General features: G+C 46.9%; 1 protein-coding gene across 5 annotated transcripts in view; it reads left to right on the top strand.

The window, feature by feature from the left end:
- The window catches only part of FRAS1 (Fraser extracellular matrix complex subunit 1), a 409,483-nt gene that overhangs the window by 229,375 nt on the left and 156,752 nt on the right, over window positions 1-23,356 (top strand). For 4 of the 5 annotated variants that reach the window (XM_082726544.1, XM_082726545.1, XM_082726543.1 and 1 more), the window contains 2 exons: window positions 18,614-18,766; window positions 19,007-19,153. The exons of the other annotated variant lie outside the window; for it this stretch is intronic. In XM_082726544.1, coding sequence (XP_082582670.1) covers window positions 18,614-18,766; window positions 19,007-19,153 — 300 coding nt within the window. The remainder of the gene's footprint in view (window positions 1-18,613; window positions 18,767-19,006; window positions 19,154-23,356) is intronic. 5 annotated transcript variants of the gene reach the window in all.

The following is a 23,356-nucleotide window of genomic DNA, read 5'->3' as shown; positions in this document are numbered from 1 at the left end:
CATGACCTTAGCTGATGATTAGACATTGGGGTCCAAGGTCTATACCATAGGAAGATTGAATTGTCCAGAGCAGGGCTACAGCCCAAAAGATGCTGGGATTCAGGGTAAAACCCAATGGCAAAGACTGCAAACATTTTAGGGGCAATGAAAAGTAGAAGCTCAGAGACAACAGCCTTGAGACTAATGAGGAACCCCACCGCTGTAGGGTGTGAGCCTCTTGCCAGTACTGCCACTTGTAGTCAGGACTGACTTGGGAAGTGGGCAAATTGGAGGCATAGTGCATACCCTTAAAGAGGAGTCTGGGAATGTCAGGGGCTGACTGTTTTTTGTAGTTGGTGAGCTTGAGTTCAGTGACTACTTCTTATGTCGGGGTACGAAGGGGCAGCTACCATGAGAACTGAGAGGTCCTCATGGTTTAAGTACATTTGCAGGTATTTACATAGAACCTACAAGGTGCTGAGTTGTGATTTGAGGGGACACAGAGCTCTCTCATGCTACTTAAGGACAAGAACCAAAACACAATTGCAGTTAACAAATAGTACAGAGCAACATACGGATAATAGCACCAATAGGCAGTATGGCTTGTAGGAGTTCAGAGGAGGGAGAAGAGAAAGATATGAAGAGCATTGTGGAGAAGGTGGAAGCTAAGATTCTTCCTGAAGAGTCAGTAGGATTTGGTTGGACCGAGAGGGAGGGTAGGAAGGCTTTCTGGGTGTGTCTCCCCAGGAGACAGGCCAGACGCGTGGAATAAATGGGTCCTTCACAGCTAGTGACTGGTCCAGCCTGGCTGAAGAGCGTGGTTTCTGTTAAGACATATTAGATGAAATGGTTGGGAAATTTAAGTTGGAGCCAGGGTACAGAGTGCCCAAAGATCTAGGTCAAAAAGTTTGAACTGGATCTTGTGGGCGATGAGGCCATGAGAGTTTGGGAGGGGCCTGACGTGACTGAGGGTGTGGTACGGCAGGAAGCCTGCCTGTCTGTGGAAGACGGACTAGAGCGGGGAGAGGCTGTAGTCAGAGGAGTTAGAAGGGTGGACCTTCATGGTGGTTTTTCTATTTCCAACCTGTTCTGTATGTGGACCCTAAACATTTTATGCTGGGGCATATTTTATAAGTAAATGTTTATATAAGGAGATTGGAAATGTTTAATTTTTAATGAGCTCTGTTCTCTCCAATGTCCAGAGCCCTCTTTGATAGTAAATTAGGTGATTGGGAGTCACATTAATTTTTTAAGGCTCATAGGCGACCGTTAGAATAAAGAATCATGGCACTAAGCTGAATGACGCTGGGAATCCTCAGCCCTAAAAGAATTCCCACTAAAATTGGCTGAAAGGGACAAACCTTGGCTATCCTGGGAATTAGGTTTCCTAAATAAAGGTTTTAAGAAAGGTCACCATTGTGCGGTGCTTGGAATTCTTTGTTGAATAGACATTGGGGGTGTATGTCTGTTACAGAAAAATCTGACCAGCAATTTCAATGATTGGTCTTTCAAAGAAGTGCACGGACTCCCGAGTTTACCTTTCCAGTTAACGTACACCCCTTCCAAACGCCTCCCACTTCTCTCCGTGGTGTTGTCATGAATGCATTCCTTTACAGCTTCATCAAACACAGTCCATGCTGGGCACTGTGCTGGGCTCTGGGGGCGCCCAGAGGAATAAGGTGTGGTGCTTGGATTTAGGAAACGTACCATGTAGTGGAAGAAGGACATACGTGTTGAATGTGGTGGTGCTGTGGGTCTGAGATGAACCTGTGGGACAGGACCCTCATCCCCACTGGGTGTGTGTGGTGGGGTGAGGAGTGACGGCTTTCCGGAGCGTATTGTAATGGAGGTGATTTTGAAAGATAAATAAGTAGCAGAGGGGTTTGAAGCAAATTTGGAAGGAAGATCATTCCAGAAAGTGGGCCAAAGAATACTCTCTGTTCAGGCACCAACAAAGAAGTAAGCAGAACGCCAGCTCTGAGTGTGGGAGTGGTGGTACCTAGAGCAGAAGGAAGGAGGGTCAGGTCAGAAAGACCACCTTGTGCATTCTGTTTAAGGAGAATGTACTTTGTCATCAAGACTGTGGAGGTCTCTTGGAGGTTTTTATGGAGGGGAGTGTCATGGTTGCATTTCTGTGAAAAGAAAGATCCATAGAAGATTGTGTGGAAGAAGACAAGACGGACAGAAGGTCCTTAGGAGGTGGTTGCAAGAATTCAGGTGAGAGATGAAGCCTTTAATGAGACAGTAGCTGAGGGGATCAGGGAAGGGGGGGAATGGCTCCACTGAGAATTAACTCTCTGTCAGGTTGGCCTGTGTGACATTGCTATTTTGCGTGCACAAATGATCAAGTAGTGGCAATTTCATATGGTTCAGCCTAATGGAAGCAACAGACGGGCAATGTTTCAGCTCAGGGGACTAAAAGAAAGGGAGTTTGGGGGATGATTTCAAGGTTTCTGGGCAAATAAATTTGAGGAATGGGAGTACTACTTACTTGGCGATGATGTGTTTGAACTGGACAAATTGACTTTGGGGTGACCATTGGACAACTAGGGATAGCTGTCCGGGAAGAGGTGGAAGGTCTGAGTGAACATAGTTTCTTTCTGTCCCCACTGGGAGCTCATCTGCTATTTCCATTTTACCCTGAACCTAAATTCCTGGAACATTTTTGTAACTCAAGTGTTACTTAAGTCAGGTCATGGTTAACCTCCTGGAACATTTCAGGGACTTTTATCTAAACTCAGGAAGGTGTTAGGAGGAGCCCCGTGATGATAGAGAAGGCAGGAGCTAATCCAGCCCGTGTCGGGCCGTCCGTGGAATGCGTGCTCATCAGCCTGCGGAAATTCTAGCCCCTGGAGAAGGATGCTCCCTGTTCCCTCTATCGTGCGTGAGCTTTGCACGGTGGTAGGATTCACGCACAGGGTTTATACTCTAGCTGAGCTGTACCTAAGATCATCGTCGGAGACCTCTTAATTGCACTTAGCTGTTTAAGAAAGAAAATTACATCTAATCTATCACACAGACAAGAATAAACGTATCCTGGGAACAGGTCCAAAAACCTCAATGTGTTATCACGTATGGAGATGTCGTATGTGTGCGGTTCTTTCTTCCACGTTTATCAAAGCAAATATAGTTTGTGAGATTTAGGCCAGCGCTGAAGGTTTTCAACAAAGATAAGTGAACCGAGGGAGAGGCAGGAGTGGACCGCTCGCAGCAGGCGTGGCTAAGTGCTGTGGAAAGCCAGGCTGCTTCTTCATAGATTTTTGTTGTGGTGGTTTATATTTTGCCCATGCCTAACCAGCATTCTCCCCGAGTTCCAAAGCCCGGGGTGCTTTCTCCACTCGTCTTTCTCAGCTAAAATCTTTCCCCTCGTCATAGGAGAGGGTGAAAATTAAAAAGAAAACATGAGGGGAAGTGTCCAAATGCAGATGCATTAAGAAATGCATTGGGTTTTGGGGAATGCCTAATGGGGCGCTGTACTTGTGAGTTCTTCTATAGAGAAGGAGGTGATGCTGGCAGTAGCAGGTGGAAGACGGGACATTGTAAACAGCTGATTGGTCAGGGTTGTAGCACCCTGGAAGATTAAATCGTGTTTATGCAGTAATTTTTTAATGCTCATTTGTTTATAAATCTACACCAGAACATAAGCAGAAGAAGACACGTGTTAGTAAAGCAATATTATTCTGTGCATTTTCATATTGTATTCCACAGGACTTGAGTTTTAAGCAACGGTTAATAGATTCTTGTATGCGAAAAAGATTCTGGCTCAATCAATTTGGGAAACTGTCAGGTAAATAAAGTTAAGCACCTTTCTTTATTGCAGAACTTAGAACACTCAGCAGGCACGTGGGCATCGTGAATCTCTAAGATGAATGAGACTGAGCATCATTTCTCGAACATTCCATTGTAGACCTCCCCTTTATTTGCTAGAGCCTCTCAGAGCTCAGCAGTGGTTTGGAGAACGATCTTTGGGAAGCCCTGCCATGATTTTCATGTATTCACAGTTTATTGGTACTCCCTAATAGGTAAGACACCATAATGAGCCCACACTCAGATTTTGGATTTCCTTCCATTCAGCCCTTCCTTCTCTCTCCCCTCCTTCCTCCGGGCGAGCAGAGGGTCACCAAGAAGGCGTGGGTTTGCCACTCTCTTGCTTGTTGAAGAGTACGGGAACGTAATCAGTACTTCTCTCCCGGTGCTGGGTCTGAGACGTATTTGCTCTCTGAACCCAAGTGAAGCCATGTGTTGACGGATTAGCAAACCTGTTAACATTTTTCTTCTCAATCATAAGAAGAAAAACGTCTAAGTCTTTTCCATGGTTTTTCCCACCTGTTGCATCATCTCTGAAAGAGGGGGCCCTAAAAAATGGTGGAAACGTTGAAATGTAAAATTAAAAGAGCAACAAATGCTCATTTTGCAACGTGCCGATTCAAGCACAACATCGAGCAGTGAAAACCCCAGTTGGAGTTGAACATAAAGAAGAAGCTGGGAAGGAGCCCCGGGTGAGCCAGCATCCCAGCTGTCTGCCTCCACACACGGGGGCTTGGAGCCAGAGGTGGGAGCCAGCTCTGTTCTACAGCAGCTTCTGTGTGGGGGCAGGTGCGTCAGCACAGCTCGCCCCCTCGCTGGAGCTGCTCCCGCGGCCTCGAGCTGTGCGGACGGCGGGAGGCACACACGATCAATGCGGAGCAGCTCCTACCTTATTTTGATCGTCAGAATCCTGCTCATCCATTGCCTGTGGCCTGGCTCAGATGCCTTCCCTTCCAGGGCCAGCTTCCTCTTGGCATCTCCCAGGTGGTAACTCCGAGTGTGCTGCGTGTTTCTACCGATGACCTTGTACTTGGCATTGACTAGCCCATACTCCCTGTGAGTGATCTCTTCGTGACGTCTAACAACAGGTGACTCTTCTGAGGGCTTAGTGTGTGACCAGCACTGTGCTAATTGCTTTGAATGCATTTAGCCATTTGATATTTTTTAAATTTAAATTCAGTGAATTAACATACAGCGTATCATTAGTTTCAGAGGTAGAGTTTAGGGACTCATCGGTCGCATCGAACACCCACTGCCACTACATCAGGTGCCCTCCTTGATGGGTATCACCCACTGACCCCATCCCCCACCCTCGTCCCTCCAGGAACCAGCAGCTTGTTCCCTCTAGTTAGGGTTAGGGTTTGGCTCGCTTTCTGATTTCATCTTACTTTATTTTTCCTCCTTCCCCTATGAGCCTCTGTTTTGTTTCTTAAATTCCACATATGAGTGAAATCATATAATTGTCTTTCTCTGATTGACTTATTTTGCTTCGTATAATACCCTCTAGTTGTGTCCATGTTGGTGCAAAGGGCAAGATTTTATTTCATTTTTTTATTTTGCCATTTAAGATTAACAGTGATCCTCCAAAGCATTTATTTTTTTTTAAAGATTTTATATATTTATTTGACAGGGAGATCACAAGTAGGCAGAGAGGCAGGCAGAGAGAGAGAGGAGGAAGCAGGCTCCCTGCTGAGCAGAGAGCCCGATGTGGGACTCGATCCCAGGACCCTGAGATCATGACCTGAGCCGAAGGCAGCGGCTTAACCCACTGAGCCACCCAGGCGCCCCCTCCAAAGCATTTAATATGAACAGTGATGTGACATAGGAAGGAACTGAAACACAGAATAACTAACATGCTCAAAGTGATGAAAGTTGGAAGACAGAGCCCAGGTTTGAACCTAGACAGTGTGATTCCAGATACAGCCATTTTGTTGTACTCTACAATGATACATATAGTTGATTCTAACAACAGGCACTCAAGAACAATTTTTTGATTGACAGATTAAAAGAGACTGGCATGACAAAATGCCTTGGAGAGCGTTGTTGGGAAAAGTTGCAAGAACTTGCTAGTCTGTTTCCAATGCTAAGGCAGCTGTTTTAGGCTGCCATGTGTTATTATCATCTGTATCATCATTAAATACATAACCTTTAAAGAAAAACATTAATGTACACTGAATTTTACTAATTTATATCATTCTGCACTTACTTTAATCGTTTTCAGTGGGTAGACACACGCAGCTTTAACAGTCGCAGTCAACACCTATGTATTTCTTTGTTCGTTTCTCTTAAATATTACTTAATTTATACATTTCTGTGTGTTGGCAAATATTGGAAGAATCTGCATTATTGTCATTTTCATGGCCAACTGGCATTCCAGTATATTTGTGTAACTTCAGTGGAGTGGTCATTTTCCTGTTGTGGGCCTGGGCAGTTATCCGCAGGAATTGGATTTCCTGCTTGGCCCACCAGAGGTTGAGTGTGAGACCCAAGGCTCCAGCTGGAACCGGGTCTGGTTCTCATGGTATTGGTAATAGTAACACTCTCATTTATCTTTTCATTTGCTCGTGCCTAGAAACTTTCCTATAGAGACGGGAATTTTTACTCCGGGGGGATTTTCAGTCCAGTGACTGGCGCATAGATGGTGATCAAGAAAGGCTGCGTAATTGAGTCCCTGGAACTCGGCATCTCAGGGGCCACTCTAATCCCCTTCTAATGCTTCGCATGGTCATTATAGCAAGGATCTTTCCTAGTGCGACCCACTTCTTGCTTCTTATCTCTTTCTTGTTCACCCCTCACTTTATCCCATCTGGTCCAACTCTTCTATCTCTAGATTTTTTCAATTTTCTAGTGTCTTTTTTTCTTTAAACGCTTGCTACTTTATTTCCCTTATCTTCTTTTTTGACAATGTACTTTCTTCTCTTATTCCTCATCTTGTCACCCCGTCTCCTACTGCTTGAACTGTGAACTGCATATCCAGTCTCTCTCCAGAACGTTCAGCGATTGTCTCCTCCTCATTCTCCCAATCTGTGTTTTATTTAAGAGACCACGCTGTCTGTTGAAGGATGATTGAGTAGTCCAAGGTGTTTCTTTTCTTTACCTTCCAGAAAAAAAAGAACAGGACCTATGCTTAAATTGTACCTTCCTAAATTAAAAAAAAAAAAAGAAGAAGAACTTGTAGAGTTCTCCTTCATATGACTTTTCCTAAACAATATATTACCTTACAGAGAGACGTTGCTTCCAAGCTTGCAGCGTGGCAGGGCTCCCAGTGAAGTCAGGATGGCCATTGTCTTTGTCAGAACTGCAAGTCTTGCGTAAAGAACACAACTGAATTTAGACCCACAGGTGATCCTCTCAGTACTAAAGATGGCAAAATTGCTAAGGCCGTGCCTATCTACGTTTCTTCTGCACGTGTAAATCTCTGTGGTTTACATGCTGTAGGCAGAAAGGGTGACTTAGACGTAGGCATGACGATCAGTAGACCAGTGTCCGTTCTGACGGGGCCTTCTGCAGAGACGGGATAATGGCTCGTGTTTATTGAGCATTGAGTACGTGCCAGCTCCTCACATATATTATCTCATTTAATCTTGACTGCAACCCTTGGAGGTCTGTCCTGTGATTAGTAGTATGTCCATTTCATAACCCAGAAGGCAGAGATTGACATTAAGCAACCTGCTTGACGTTTCGCAGCTAGCGAGGAGGAGCGCCAGGCAGGAGGCAGCGCCGAGGCAGAGGGCCCAGGGCTGAGCGTGTCGCCGGCTTCGGGGCCCTGCTCTAGTTCCAGGAAGACCTTCTCTGCTCCTTGTCAGCCCTGTTCTTTATAGCTCCTTTCGAGGCTTGGTCATGGGCGCATCCTGTCCCTTCCCTCACCTCAGGCCTCCCTCCCTCAGATCCGGTTACATCCGCACTTTCTCATTCGGAAGAATGGCATAACCTGATAAAAACCGACAAAACGCTTCCTCACCTTTTCTCCTCAAGGGCTCTGCTTCCTCTTTGTGATGCCCCTTTGTCCTCATGCCTGCCTCTGAGGAAGGCGCCCCTGACCCTGGCTTCTCCGTCTGCAGCCTCCGGAGAGAACAGGTCATTCCTGTCCGTCTTCCTGGTCGTTCCTTCCCTGCCCCCACCCAGCTCCTTTCGCAGGTGCACGTCTCACGCCGCCAACCAGTCTTTCTTTCCGTTTTCTCCGTGGGGTCCCCGTGGGGTCCCCGTGGCGTCCCCGTGATGTCCCTGCGGCGTCCCTGCGGCGCGCACCTGGGACAGTCATCCCCGCGTCTCTACCTGTCCGCCTCCCGGACAGCTCCCCCACAGGAACTCCTCGCCCGCAAGCCCCATCTTCGTGTCCCTCAACCCACCAGGGCCTTTCCTTCTCCCTGGGATGTCCTGTGCACCCCTCGCCGGTATTCCAGGCGCAGCGGAGTCCCCGGCCTCCTCCCTGCACTCGCCACGTGGCGCACTGCCGCACCTCGCCGGGCTCCGGTCCCTCTGATTCTCTTTGGATAAAGTCGTCTCCGGCACTGCCCAGACACCGGTCGCCTCTCCGGCGCGGCTCCCTCCGGCAGACCCTGTCCGGAGCTTCGCACGGGAAGGTGCCGCGGCTGACTCGATGCTCTGTGTCCTCCGGAGGCTCCGTGCTGCCTCACACCCCACGGAGAGCCAGACCCGTTCGCTGAAGGGAACGTTTTCCTGTACCGGGGGTCCACCGAGAGCAAAGCAGAAGCTGCTGGAAGACTAGGTGGAGGCTCTGACGTGCACGGAGGGCCTGGTGACCCCTTGCCGGCCGCGGGGACGGGCACCAACACCCAGCAGGGAGCTTCGCTCTCACCTCTGCCACCGCCCCCTGCCACTGCCACCGGCCACACGGTCTCAAGAGCTCCCGGGTGGGCTGAGACAAAGCCATCAGAGGCTTCTTTCACATCTGCCCTCTGTATGCTACTTGCCGGGTTTCTCCTGTCCTGGCTCGCAAGCAGGACCTCGTCCACGTTCCAAGTGGCGTCGGCATTCCGACCCCACACGCACTTCCAGCGCCTCGAGCTCCGGCGCGAAACCGTTTCCTTGTCGCCTGATGAGGAGCAGACGAGGGCCGCTCATCGTAACCACTTCCAACGCGTTTAACGTGTGTGCGTGAAGAACCCGGCCGACTGACAGGACATTATTAAAAACTCACTGTGCGTCCAAATTTGTCTTTAGAGGTCATTATCTACCAGCGAAGGAGTCACTGCCCCATAAAACCAACATCCACAGCCCTTGCTTCGACAGTACACATTTACTGTAATATCTTCAAGCTTTTTTGACTTTGCTCCAAAGACGCGAAATAAGTCATTTCCCTGCCACGCGCTCCCGTCACGACTGTGGGTAGAAGGCAGCGCACGGGGATGACCACATGTAATTTCCGTACAGCTGCGGGGTGACGTATTAGCAGATATTACAGCTGCGGAGTCAAAATATTTTGTATCTATTTAAATTCTTAGCATGTCGGCGTGCTGTGCTTATTTAGAAAACAAATGGAATCCTCTGCTTGCTTTAAAAACAAGAAATGTATTTATTTCCGCCCGAGCTCATACCCCAGTTCCAGCCTCCCTTGCAATGTGTTCATTAATTTGTTTGTTTAAGGCGCTCATTCACGGGGTTCGTTAGCAAGCGGGCGCACACGCAGACAACCGGAGCTCCATGTGCCCCCCTCCCCCACACGCTTATTGTATGCCAGTCGTCCGAAACAGGCTCCACATAAACAGATCCTGGGTCTCTCTTCTTTCCTTGTCACCCTTAATGAGTCTTGTATTTAAAGACTCTCCACTGTAATTGAAATCGTGACAAATAAGGATTTACCGAGTAGCAAAGCTGGGACTCCGAGAGACGGCCTCCGGAACAGGCTCTGTTTTTGAGCAATTAATGGATACACACTCAACTTTTAGACATATTTGAGGTTAGCCTCGCTGTTTGATTACAGACAGCAAGGTCAGATGCAAATGCCTCTCCTTACAGATGGGGCTTTTAGGATGGGACGTTAATCCTTGCAGAGGCTGCTAGATTGGTGGGTTGGAAACCCAGTTCCCCTATTAGAGTAACTGCAGCCCTGGTTCAAATGAAGCAGTGACAATGTAAACTTCCTCTAGCGTATCCTGTGAAATTGTTCCAAATGTCACCTGAGGGGGAAACGGGCATGGACGGTGGGGTGAGGAGGATTGTAGGGGAACTCACTCTGGTTTGTTGGCCTCTCTGAGAATACCGCTGCCGTTTTAAGGACGCAATTTCTGACAGTTGCGCTCCTAGAGTGTGGGTCCGGCAAAGATCTGAACTAGGATTTGTCAGACAGTCACCGCCTACCAGGAAGAATGCAAGAGTTGTCTCCCAATCCGCTGAATTCTTAGAAAATAGTCACACAGATCTGACGATGCATGAAGTGACCGGTGTCGGAGGAGCTCCCCAGGCCGCCCGGTCGCTGCGGCTGCCGGGGATGGGGCTCGTCCCACCGCTTACTCCTGTGTGGACTGTGGAATTAGTACATTTCGCCGGCCGTGGGGATGTTTCTCTTTCCATTATCTCAAATCCTACTGACAAGGCAGTTGTAAATCGTCACACTCATAGCCAAGCGGCGCCCTTTCTCTTGGCCTGACGTGGATTTTGAAAACCAGGAGATGCCATCCACATGACCTCTTCATGACCCTCCAAATTCCCTACAATTCCCTAGGATTCTAACTCCAAACACCTTTTTCCTTTCGTTCAATAGACGGGCTACCTACTAGATCCTACTTCCAAATTCCCTACAATTTCCTAGGATTCTAACTCCAAACACCTTTTTTCCTTTCGTTCAATAGACGGGGCTACCTACTAGATCCTACTTCCAAATTCCCTACAATTTCCTAGGATTCTAACTCCAAACACCTTTTTCCTTTTCGTTCAATAGACGGGGCTACCTACTAGATCCTACTTCCAAATTCCCTACAATTTCCTAGGATTCTAACTCCAAACACCTTTTTCCTTTCGTTCAATAGACGGGGCTACCTACTAGATCCTACTTCCAAATTCCCTACAATTCCCTAGGATTCTAACTCCAAACACCTTTTTCCTTTCGTTCAATAGACGGGGCTACCTACTAGATCCTACTTCCAAATTCCCTACAATTCCCTAGGATTCTAACTCCAAACACCTTTTTCCTTTTCGTTCAATAGACGGGGCTACCTACTAGATCCTACTTCCAAATTCCCTACTATTCCCTAGGATTCTAACTTCAAACACCTTTTTTCCTTTTGTTCAATAGACGGGGCTACCTACTAGATCCTACTTCCAAATTCCCTACAATTTCCTAGGATTCTAACTCCAAACACCTTTTTTCCTTTCATTCAATAGACGGGGCTACCTACTAGATCCTACTTCCAAATTCCCTACAATTTCCTAGGATTCTAACTCCAAACACCTTTTTCCTTTCGTTCAATAGACGGGGCTACCTACTAGATCCTACTTCCAAATTTCCTACAATTCCCTAGGATTCTAACTCCAAACACCTTTTTTCCTCTCGTTCAATAGACGGGGCTACCTACTAGATCCTACTTCCAAATTCCCTACAATTTCCTAGGATTCTAACTCCAAACACCTTTTTCCTTTTCGTTCAATAGACGGGGCTACCTACTAGATCCTACTTCCAAATTCCCTACAATTTCCTAGGATTCTAACTCCAAACACCTTTTTCCTTTCGTTCAATAGACGGGGCTACCTACTAGATCCTACTTCCAAATTCCCTACAATTCCCTAGGATTCTAACTCCAAACACCTTTTTCCTTTCGTTCAATAGACGGGGCTACCTACTAGATCCTACTTCCAAATTCCCTACAATTCCCTAGGATTCTAACTCCAAACACCTTTTTCCTTTTCGTTCAATAGACGGGGCTACCTACTAGATCCTACTTCCAAATTCCCTACAATTCCCTAGGATTCTAACTTCAAACACCTTTTTTCCTTTCGTTCAATAGACGGGGCTACCTACTAGATCCTACTTCCAAATTCCCTACAATTCCCTAGGATTCTAACTCCAAACACCTTTTTCCTTTTCGTTCAATAGACGGGGCTACCTACTAGATCCTACTTCCAAATTCCCTACTATTCCCTAGGATTCTAACTTCAAACACCTTTTTTCCTTTCGTTCAATAGACGGGGCTACCTACTAGATCCTACTTCCAAATTCCCTACAATTTCCTAGGATTCTAACTCCAAACACCTTTTTTCCTTTCATTCAATAGACGGGGCTACCTACTAGATCCTACTTCCAAATTCCCTACAATTTCCTAGGATTCTAACTCCAAACACCTTTTTCCTTTCGTTCAATAGACGGGGCTACCTACTAGATCCTACTTCCAAATTTCCTACAATTCCCTAGGATTCTAACTCCAAACACCTTTTTTCCTCTCGTTCAATAGACGGGGCTACCTACTAGATCCTACTTCCAAATTCCCTACAATTTCCTAGGATTCTAACTCCAAACACCTTTTTCCTTTTCGTTCAATAGACGGGGCTACCTACTAGATCCTACTTCCAAATTCCCTACAATTTCCTAGGATTCTAACTCCAAACACCTTTTTCCTTTCGTTCAATAGACGGGGCTACCTACTAGATCCTACTTCCAAATTCCCTACAATTCCCTAGGATTCTAACTCCAAACACCTTTTTCCTTTCGTTCAATAGACGGGGCTACCTACTAGATCCTACTTCCAAATTCCCTACAATTCCCTAGGATTCTAACTCCAAACACCTTTTTCCTTTTCGTTCAATAGACGGGGCTACCTACTAGATCCTACTTCCAAATTCCCTACTATTCCCTAGGATTCTAACTTCAAACACCTTTTTTCCTTTTGTTCAATAGACGGGGCTACCTACTAGATCCTACTTCCAAATTCCCTACAATTTCCTAGGATTCTAACTCCAAACACCTTTTTTCCTTTCATTCAATAGACGGGGCTACCTACTAGATCCTACTTCCAAATTCCCTACAATTTCCTAGGATTCTAACTCCAAACACCTTTTTCCTTTCGTTCAATAGACGGGGCTACCTACTAGATCCTACTTCCAAATTTCCTACAATTCCCTAGGATTCTAACTCCAAACACCTTTTTTCCTCTCGTTCAATAGACGGGGCTACCTACTAGATCCTACTTCCAAATTCCCTACAATTTCCTAGGATTCTAACTCCAAACACCTTTTTCCTTTCGTTCAATAGACGGGGCTACCTACTAGATCCTACTTCCAAATTCCCTACTATTCCCTAGGATTCTAACTCCAAACACCTTTTTTCCTCTCGTTCAATAGACGGGGCTACCTACTAGATCCTACTTCCAAATTCCCTACAATTCCCTAGGATTCTAACTCCAAACACCTTTTTTCCTTTCGTTCAATAGACGGGGCTACCTACTAGATCCTACTTCCAAATTCCCTACAATTCCCTAGGATTCTAACTCCAAACACCTTTTTTCCTCTCGTTCAATAGACGGGGCTCCTACTAGATCCTACTTCCAAATTCCCTACAATTCCCTAGGATTCTAACTCCAAACACCTTTTTTCCTTTCGTTCAATAGACGGGGCTACCTACTAGATCCTACTTCCAAATTCCCTACAATTTCCTAGGATTCTAACTCCAAACACCTTTTTCCTTTTCATTCAATAGACGGGGCTACCTACTAGATGCTACTTTTTTAGCCAAATTCTACTTTGTTTTCATTTTTCAAGGTATTTTGAAGCTGACAGTTTGAGAAAGGTCTTCCCAGGTCATGCCGGAAAAGTAGACCCGGGGTATGTTGGCCTTCCTTCTCAGGGGAAACTCAAGATCCTCATTCCTGGTCCTGACAGCTTCCAAGTACTTCCAGTATCGTTAGTATTCGTAATATGCCTAGTCTAGCACAAGCCTCCTGAGAACAGCCCAGCAGCAGGGAACTGTGACAGAAAGGGTCTTCTAGACGCAATGGAGGGGAGGAGGGGAACGAACAGTAGGGACCCGTGTCTCCTCCCCAGCAAGGTTCCTATTAAGGGCTGCTGGATGTCAGGGTTGTCTTGGATTGTTGATTCTTCCCTCTGGTTCTCATGTCTTCTCTCATCACTAGTTACCTTCCATCCAACAGTTTCTCATTTAAATCTGTAATAAAAACCCAGAGACCTCTGCAAATAGACTGGCAAAGAACACAGACACACACAACGCCGTTCCCAATGGCCTTTAGGACAAAATACATGCTCCTTTTCATGGCATTCTAAAACTGGGGCAGCCGAGTCCTTAGTGGCTCTTTTCTATGTTCTTTAAGATCCAGCCTTGTTGACTGTCCCTCAGGTCCTTGAAGGCATCCTGTTCTGCTGGCCTGCTGGGTTGTTGCCCAGGTGTTCCCTCTTGGAACTCTTTCCAAACCCTCTCACCCTCCCCAGCTCCTCTTGCAACTAACTCCCGTGGGGGTTCATGGCTCCCCCTTCTTTAGGAGGCCTTCCCTGTCTCCTGGACGCGGTCGAGACCCGGTTACAGACTTCCATGGTGCCCTGATAACTTACCCACCAGCATTTTACAAAATGTCTATGCAATCCCCTGGCAGTCCTGCATCTCAGTGTTTGCCACAGGCTCTGTCGTGGCTCCTTCCCGCCGGGTGCCATCTCTAGGGGCCTGTGACACAGGTCTCACTTTGGAGAAAACCCTTTCTAAGGCGAGAAGCACAGCCCGAGTTCCCTTCACCATTGAATATGCCACCCGTGGGAGGGGAGGGCCGCGGTAGAGTGAATGGTCTCTCTGTCTCTTCTTCCTTTCCAAATGGAAGGGTTTTTCTGGGCTGGGGCACAGGAATGGAGCGTGTAGTGGTTGTGGTGGTGGTGAACACCCTGTTAGTTCCAGTGTATATTCAAGTTTGTTTCCTTCTCCATCTTTCCTCTGTTCCCTGAGCTCTGTGAATTTGGTTTGTAGATGGTGGTGTAGATCGGATTCTGATAACTTCCGCTGGGGGCACGTGAGGGCCCATGCTTGCTGGTTCAGTGTGGGCAGCCACTTACCATGCATAAGAGAAGAACTCACTGGTTGATATCTCAAATTATTGTTGGATGACGCATATTTCATACTTGATTATAATTCTATATCCAGGGCTGTCTTTCCTGACCATATTGAAAACTGTAGGACACTTGAACACTTTTTCGCTGTTGGAAAGATTTTTCAATGCTCAGCCTCACTTATAATAAAAGAAATATAAATGCAAACCATGACATATCTGCAGCTTTCACCAGCCAAACTGACCAAGATTGTTTTACCATTTTTCGGTTCCTTCGTGCAGGCAGAGTTATGAGGAAATAGTCTCATGACTAACTCTTGGACATGTAAACTGATACAGACTTTCTGGAATGGAATCAAGAATTTTAGAGTGTTTTCATGCCTGGAGTGGTTAAAAGTCCATGCCCCGGAGTCAGGGTGGCTATGACGTGCGAGCAGGGGACTCAACCTCGGGGTCTCCGTGTCTTCATCTTTGAAGTGGGGGTCATGTTTCCCCTAGTTCATCTTTGCAGGCCATGCATGAGATTTTACATCTCTAATAAGTGGTATAATCCTTGATATATATTCCAAGCTCAGTCAGTAGAAGCTATAGTAATAATATGAATTGGGGTGCCTGGGTGTCTCAGTCGGTTAAGCCTCTGACTCTTGATTTCGGCTTAGGTCATGATCTCCGAGTTGTGAGGTCAAGCCCAGTGCCAGTCTCTGCGCGTGGCACAGAGTCTACTTGAGTTTCTCTCTCCCCTGCCCCTCCCCCACTATAAATAAATAAGATTTTTAAAAAAGAAAAAGAGTTTGAGTTGTATTCCTGACAATGTCTTTTGGGAACTAATCTAAAATGCATGGAAGTCTTATCAGGGCCTCAATTACAGAGGTGGACGAACTAGAAGCTAATGTTTAAGCACAGTTCACCTTAGAACAACACAGATTTGAACTGTTTTGGTCCATTTATATGTAGATTTTTAAAAATAAATACAGTATAGTACTGTAAATGTATTTTTCTATTCCTTATAATTCTCCTAACATTTTCTTTTCTCTAGTTTACTTTATTGTAAAAGTACAGTGCATAATATCTATAACGTACAGAATATTTGTTTATTGATTATTTAGTTTATCAGTAAGACTTCCAGTCAATAATAGGCTATTAGTAGTTAAGGTTTTGGGGGGCCAAATGTTATGCATGAATTTTTGACTGTGTAGGGGGTCCATGTCCCTAACCCTTGGTTTTTCAAGGGTCAGCTATATATGAAAAGTGCACGTTTCTTATTTATTTATTCAAGGCTGGGATATAATGTAGTCCCTAGAATGATGTTTACAAAGAGTTCCTGATGACATGTGGAAATGCTGACGGTACTGAGTAAAAAAAAAGATATTTTGTGACAACATTTAATATAATCTCCTCTATGTAGAAAGCTATGTCAGAGTATATAGAACCAAGAGATAAATGTCAATGTCAGTAGTTATTTACTCTGAAAGGGCTACTTAGGGTGATTTTTATATTTATTTATATTTATAAAAATGTTTTTCATATTTTCTTCCATGGCTCACTTTGTACTCCAAAAAACAGAACTTCAGGGCTCTTGTCAGAGCCCAACTCAGCCCCTCTTCTGTGCAGAAGATCTCAGGGGCCCCTGGGCTTGACCCTGAAGCGTGTTTACAGGTGCTGTAGCTACCTGGCGGGACTGGCCACGTGTAGCCTGTCACCCCTGAGTTCTGTAGTCTGCTCTCAGGAACCACGCTTTTCTGAGCGGCGGAGGGTGGGGGGCGCTGCCTGGAGAGGAGGAGAGAGGGTTTACGAGCAGCGGCCATGGCAGTGGAAGGGAGCGCCCATAGCCTCGCTGTACCTTCTTGAGTGGTGATTCACGCACTTACGCTCATTTCAACGGCTTCTAGAGATCCCCAAGATCAGACAGAGTCACAAATACTTATTCATTGTACCCACAAAGTACCCCAGAGGTCTTCTCCCTTTCTCTTCAAAGCATCCCCTCGGTGGTGATTCTTCCTCGTTCCTCTCATCACGCACCAGAGAAAGCCTCAGTCCGAGGCAGCGAGTTTCCAGACCGCGGGCACCTGCAGATCCTGTCGGGGCTCGTCTGAGCCCCGAACCCTCCGTGAGCCCCGGCGTGAAAGAGGGAGAGGCTGTGCACTTTCCGTGTAACGGAGCCTTGAATCGGCCACGTTCCTCAGGTTTCCGACCCTGGCAGGTGCCCCCTCATTCAAGTAATCCTAAAACACGGTCACCTCCGTTTGCTGCAGCAACTTCCAGAGCTTTTCGAATCTGCGCTTTGGCTCCTGGCACTGTGAGGAGGGCACGGGGACAAGAGAACTTTGTGTGGGCACCTGATACGAAGCCAGGGGACGGAGCCTCCTTATCCTATCCCTCCACAGCGCTCGCTTTCCTTTATACGTGACTGAAGGTCTGTAATGAGGATTAATTTGGCTCTTAGGAGATCGAGAATTGCTCCTAATATGGGCAAGAGGCTGCCTGGAATTGGAAGCTCCCGAAGTTCAGAGAAGGGGTAGGGACCGTTCCTTTTCACGCCCACGAGAAGAGTCGGCATTTTAGGGAGGACCCTTCTGGCTCAACTTCTGGAGTGGCCGTGCGGGTCTTCCGATGGCTTCGCATGCGGATGAGGGGGTGCGGGGGTGCCGCTGAGACCCCCTTCTGCAGGGGGCACGCCTCAGGTGCTCGGCAACGAAGAAAGTACCCCTGAGGATATAGATGAAAAGACCTGTTTTAACAGATTTCGGGGGACAGGCCATCTGTCTCATTGACAAGGATATTTTAATCTAAACATTGCTCACGAGCACGGTCTCTGTCTACGGGACTGAGCAGAACAAGCCACGTCTGGTCCCAGAGTGGTGCATTAGTAAGGGCGGACAGGGGCTTTGAGTCGGACAGGGGAAAGAGGGAAAGGCCTGTGGTTAAGCTCTACCTTGCGTTTCCTAGGCTTTACTCCTTTTTCATGTTGGTGGGTAAATCAGGATTTGTGGATTTTCTCCAGTCTTTGGGATGGAGGATGGTAAACAGGACCTGGAGGACAGTCACCCCTTAAAATAAGGCCGAGGATGGGAGCTGAACGCGGGGGGTTCTTGAGTGAAGGACGACTATTATACAAGTGAGGATGACTATTATACACATGAGACACCACTGGCTCTACCAGATCATCTGTCATAGAGCTTTAATCACAGCTCAGACAGCAGAGCTTGTGTTGTATTGTGACGTATGGAATGGGTCGTGAAGACGACGTTTCAGCTCACAACTCTTCTTTGTAACTTTACCTCTATTTGAAGACTAAAGACTTCCAACGACTTGGCCCACGTACCTGCTAACCCCCGCCCCACCCCTGCCAGCCGCCGAGACTGGTGCGCTGCCTCCGCAAGGCCGGATTCCTAGGACGGCAGCCTGTGGGGAGCACCGTCCGCCTCCGGAGCGCTGTGCGTGGGGGCGTGGGGGCAGGCTGGGCTAGCGTTCCCAGACTCTTGGGGGAAACGCTGCTAGTGTTGGCAGTACCGTTGCCGTTAATGTGGCCCTTCGGTCTACATTGCAAGCAAGAAGCTATCACATGCCGTTCTAGTATTCGAAGGTCATTCATTTGAAAGGGGATGAAAACTCGATAGTTGGGCTGGGCCTGGCCACTTGCTAAAAACCTCTACACGTACCATTTGTACAGGTCCCAGACGTCTCCTTTCCTAGGGTGCCCTGCCTTTGGGCTGCTCTCCCGCCGTCTGCGCCCCGCGAGGGTCATCACACTCCCTCTGCCCTTGGGTGTAGCGGTGAGACCCTGCGCTCACGCTGCCTGGCCTTCTGTGTGTCCCCTCCGCCCTCTCCAGACTGCCACCCCCTGTGCCAGCGCTGCACCGCGGACCTCCAGCACACAGGCAGCATCTGCCTGAGCTGCCAGAATGCCCGGTACCTGCTGCTGGGGGACCACTGCGTTCCTGATTGCCCCCCTGGATTCTTCGCGGAGAGAGGAGCTTGTAAAAGTGAGTAAGTGCCCGACACAGGAGCAGGCGGTGCCTCGTGAATTTTCTTGGGGGCAGTAGCGGGAGAGGGTTGGTTCTTCCCTAGAGAGAGAGGAGGCAGGAAGCACGTACACCGGGTGTACCGGCGGTCCACCGGGCCGGCTAACACTCTCAGCTGGGGCTTTTATTGACGCCTCCCAGGCTGCTTTGGAGAGGATCTGGGCAACCTCGGTTCTCTTTGTGTTTCTTCTCCCTCTGCAGAATGTCACTCCTCCTGCAGAACCTGCCGGGGCACAGGACCCTTCTCGTGCACCTCGTGCGATGCCGACCTCGTTCTGTCCCACCTTGGCACCTGCAGCACGGCCTGCTTCCCCGGGCACTATCTCGATGACGGCCGTGCTTGTCAGCGTAGGTTTTTAAAAATGAGCTTTCTCTCCTTGCCTGCTCTTCTGGTGTCGTTGAAGGAAATATGAAGTTCTTGCTTCTGTATTTTCACCTGATAGCCTTTATTTTTATAAAAGGAAGTTAATCTACAAAGGCATATGGATGCCCTGAGCAGACATCGGTCTAAGCGGGAAGCACTGGGCTCGCCGATCTCCTCTGCAAGTACAGGCTGTGTGACCTCAGGCCGGTCATTTAGTGTCTCTGTTCTCTGGTTATCTCATTTTAAAAATAAAATGTTGGCTTCCTTTATCCTCAGCAACTCAAGTCCAAGATCCCGAGCCGAGTGGAGCTTATTCTAGCACACCATCGTTGACCTAAGCACTTGTCTGGGTATAATTTGTTTTCTGTTTGTATTTGTTGAATATTGACAATGTGCAAGGCTTGACATGCTACAAAGCATTCAGTTTCTGCTCAAACAGTCATTATTTTGTCTTGCACGAGGGTTACTTGTATAGATGTCTTATTTCTCAAATAAGTCAAAATATGATGAATTACCTACGTTGGGCACAAACGAAGAGCTAGGATAAATTAGGTAAAGGGCAAATCTGAGTAGAAAAGAAATTAGGAAATCCTTCACAGACGAAGGAACATTTTTTGAGATACGCCGAGGCGGCTTACTTTATTTCAATCACTGAAGTGTCATTTGCAAAAAAAAAAATTTTTGTTATACTTTTTTTCTTTTGAAAATGACAGCTAACAAATGCAGTGCTGGTATTTCAATTTTATGTCCTAGGAAGTACCGTATTGTAGGGATTATAGACTAGTGGTTAGGAACGTGGGCTCTGGACTCGTTCAAATCCTCCCTGCCACTTAGTAGTTTTTTGTGACCTGGGAGCAAGTGAATTAGCTGCCAGGCCTTCGTTTCTTTGCTGTCACAGGGGGATTATAATGGTACCTACATGTAACGTGCTCACACTTAGCATGTGTCCTAGCAGGCCGTCAGCACAGAGTAGAGTAGGTATTGTTGTCGTCATTGTCACCCAGAATGAGAGGCAAACCAAGCGGTTTAAGATAGTTACATTTTACAGATAGGAAGGTAGGCATTGCTGTTCACTGAGATGTTTGCCAAGATCTGCATTCGAAATGAGTCTATGCGGACCTCATCATCTCGTATCACCCACTGAGAGACCAGAGATTTAAAAAAAACCCTTTTTGGACCCATGAAAAATTTCTTTGCTTTTATAGCAAAGACTTTGCTTTGTATATATCAACTGTCTACCAGTATCTGTGGATTCTTTGACACAAGAGACATGAATGAAATACTTGCATGTTCCATTCCAGAGCGAGAGAGGTTGGTGGAGAAATAGGGACTTAGATTTATGGGGCTCCTGATAGCAGTGGAATCACAGAAATAAAAGTTCAAAAGAAAAAATGGAATCTTTCATATGGCGTATCGATGACAAAAAAAATATTGCAATGAAATATTTCTTTCTGAGAAGCCTTTGCCTTTGTGCAAGGTGATCTCCACACAAATACGTTCGTTATGCTACCGTGTAAATAGGATTCCATAGACTATGCAGCGAAATTAAGAATCTCCTATCTTTAGTCCTTAGCTGAAGCCTAAGTTTTGTTCTTTTGAAGATTGAATAAAGCATGCCCTTAAGTTGGATATTTGAGTTTCTAGTATGTAAAGAAAACCACCAGTGTTCCTTTCTAATGCTTATTATTATAGACAATTACAGGCCTCATAATTGTAGGAATGGTGCAGTAAAGGGCTTTAAAGGAAATACTACAGTATAAGGGGAGGCATTAATAATCATATTGTAGAGGAAATTAAGAGCCAGAGAACTGTCTGGAGTCTGGTTCCAGAAACGTTTAGAAGCTACATGCTGAGCTCTAAAATTCAAGGATAACCGGTGGAGGCAGGCACGTTAAAAAGAGACAATAAATGAGGTTTTCAGTACCTGGAACCACGGTGCTTTAGAGGCGAGGAGGAGAACTGCAGGGTGGCCGGAGACGACCGCGTACCCGATTCTTTCTCACCTCCCCTCCCAGACTTCTACTGACGCGGGAGGAAGCGGGGCCCATTGCAGGGGGTGTAGCTGCTTAGCTGTCTGATGGTCTTTCTCCTGGGCCCGGGAACTCCCCTCCGGAGCAGGAGAGAGTGAGTCTCCTTCCTCATTCCTCTGGTTGCCTTCCAAAGTTTGCAGTTAACTGTCCCCTCGCGCTTTCTGCTCTAGGCCGAACCGGAGCCAGCGGAGTATCGGGGCAGAAATGACCGTGTCCCCGAGCTGCGGCAGACAGCAGGCCTGTCTCCGAGGGCAGGCGGACTCCTACGCGGTCATGTCCCTTCCCCTTTCGTGAATGATGGTTCAGTACGTCTCTGCTTCCCTTCCTGGCTTCTGCTCCACTTCCCACCCTCGTCACTGTCCTCTTGGTACTTTCTGGGGTCTGGGACCTGGGAGAACAGTACTAGGGCTCCAGATGTGGTCACGGGACTTGGACTCCAGATGTGGTCACGGGGCTGGGACTCCAGATGTGGTCACGGGACTGGGGCTCCAAATGTGGTCATGGCAACGTGACAACACCAGGTGTGGTCTGACTGTTCCAAGGCGGAGGAAATGCTCCTAACCCACGTGCCTTCAGGGTCAGAAGCTGAGAACCCAAGGGGCTCTGGTATGAGCAGAACTGCTCTAGGACGGCGCTATTTGTAGGTTGCCTTGGTGAGCGAGGAGGGGTTTGATGAATGAGGAAGGAGGGTTCAGGGAGACGTGGCGGGGGCTCCCTGCTCCTCGGGGGGACACCGCTCCCACTTCTCAATCTCCACGGAGTCTTCTGACCTTGCACAGTGCTCGGCACGAACCCATTTGTTTTAGAAGCCAGTAGAGGGGCTGAGTCACACTCTGCGTTACCGACGGGGAGTGAGAGACTGCGTGGACGGATTCAAGAGTCAGAAGGTTCACAGGTGCCTGAGGAAGTAAACTCAAGATGCTCTCAGCTCTCCAGACGGGGCATCGTCCTGTCACTCTAAGCTGAGGGTTTGGCCTTTAGGCTTTGTGTCGTAGCTGTTTGTCAAGCAGGGGCCTCCGCTGACATTTAGGTTATATAAAGGCTCTTCACCTGAACATTGTATCTGTTTCCTTAGTAACCAAATCGCACCTCTAATAAGCTTTTAATCAACTAAAATTCTTAGATCATTTTTTGTAGGAACTACTGTCTGAACAGGTCTCCCGCATCCTTTATTTGTGCAACTGGTTATAGAAAAAAATGCAGGACTTACGCTTTCGTTTATTTCTTCGGATTACTTTTCGTTTATTGCTTCAATTAGTTAAAATTGAGTTTGAGTTGTTCTTTCAGATGTGAAATTAGACTGTGCGTCTCTTATTAGGTGTATGTGGCATATTTAAGTATCATTAACTTGATTTCTTTGTTGTAATTAAACCTATTAATAAAAATGTTGAGGGTGCCTGGGTGGCTCAGTTGGTTGGGCGACTGCCTTCGGCTCAGGTCACGATCCTGTAGTCCCGGGATCAAGTCCCACATCGGGCTCCCAGCTCCACAGAGAATCTGCTTCTCCCTCTGACTCTCCCTCCCATGCTCTCTCTCACTCCCTCTCTCTCTCTCTCTCTCAAATAAATAAATAAAATCTTTTAAAAAATGTTGATCAAGTAATAAGTGAAGACTTCATGATAGTATTCTACCCAGGGCATTTCTTTTACTAATTACAAAGATTTACTGATAGCTTTGAGGATGCATTTACTGACGTCTAAGAGGACGCATTTCAACCGTTTTCACATCCACCTGTAACTCCAAGACCCCACTTCATTTTTCTATTCCCGGGTTTATCTTTGAGATTTTTGTCACACCCTCTGCCAAAAGTAAGATACACCATGTGTAAAAATTCTAGCCAAAAAAAGGATGGAAGTTTCATTTCATGTAGGTTTCCAAAAATTAAAGATTCTTTTCCAATTATTCTCAAACCATCTGTTTGAAAATCCAGTCTAGAGTTTTTCTAGGATCTTTAATTACCAACCTACATATCCTAATGAATATTTTATATCAGAGACATTTCTTGTAGGTGAAACAAGAGGACTTCCTTTTTATTCTCACCAGGAGGTGATTTTCCTGCACTGTGCCACACATGTTGAAACCCTCTAGATTGAAAACTCTAAAAATCTAGCTCATTCTCTGGATTTTTCCTCTGATACGTACTTGGAGAAAATTTCA

Source organism: Mustela nivalis, assembly GCF_964662115.1.
Source record: "Mustela nivalis genome assembly, chromosome: 4".
Taxonomy (NCBI): Eukaryota; Metazoa; Chordata; class Mammalia; order Carnivora; family Mustelidae; genus Mustela; species Mustela nivalis.
The sequence above is the reverse complement of the archived record's forward strand: the minus strand, read 5'-3'. Positions and strand labels throughout refer to the sequence as shown.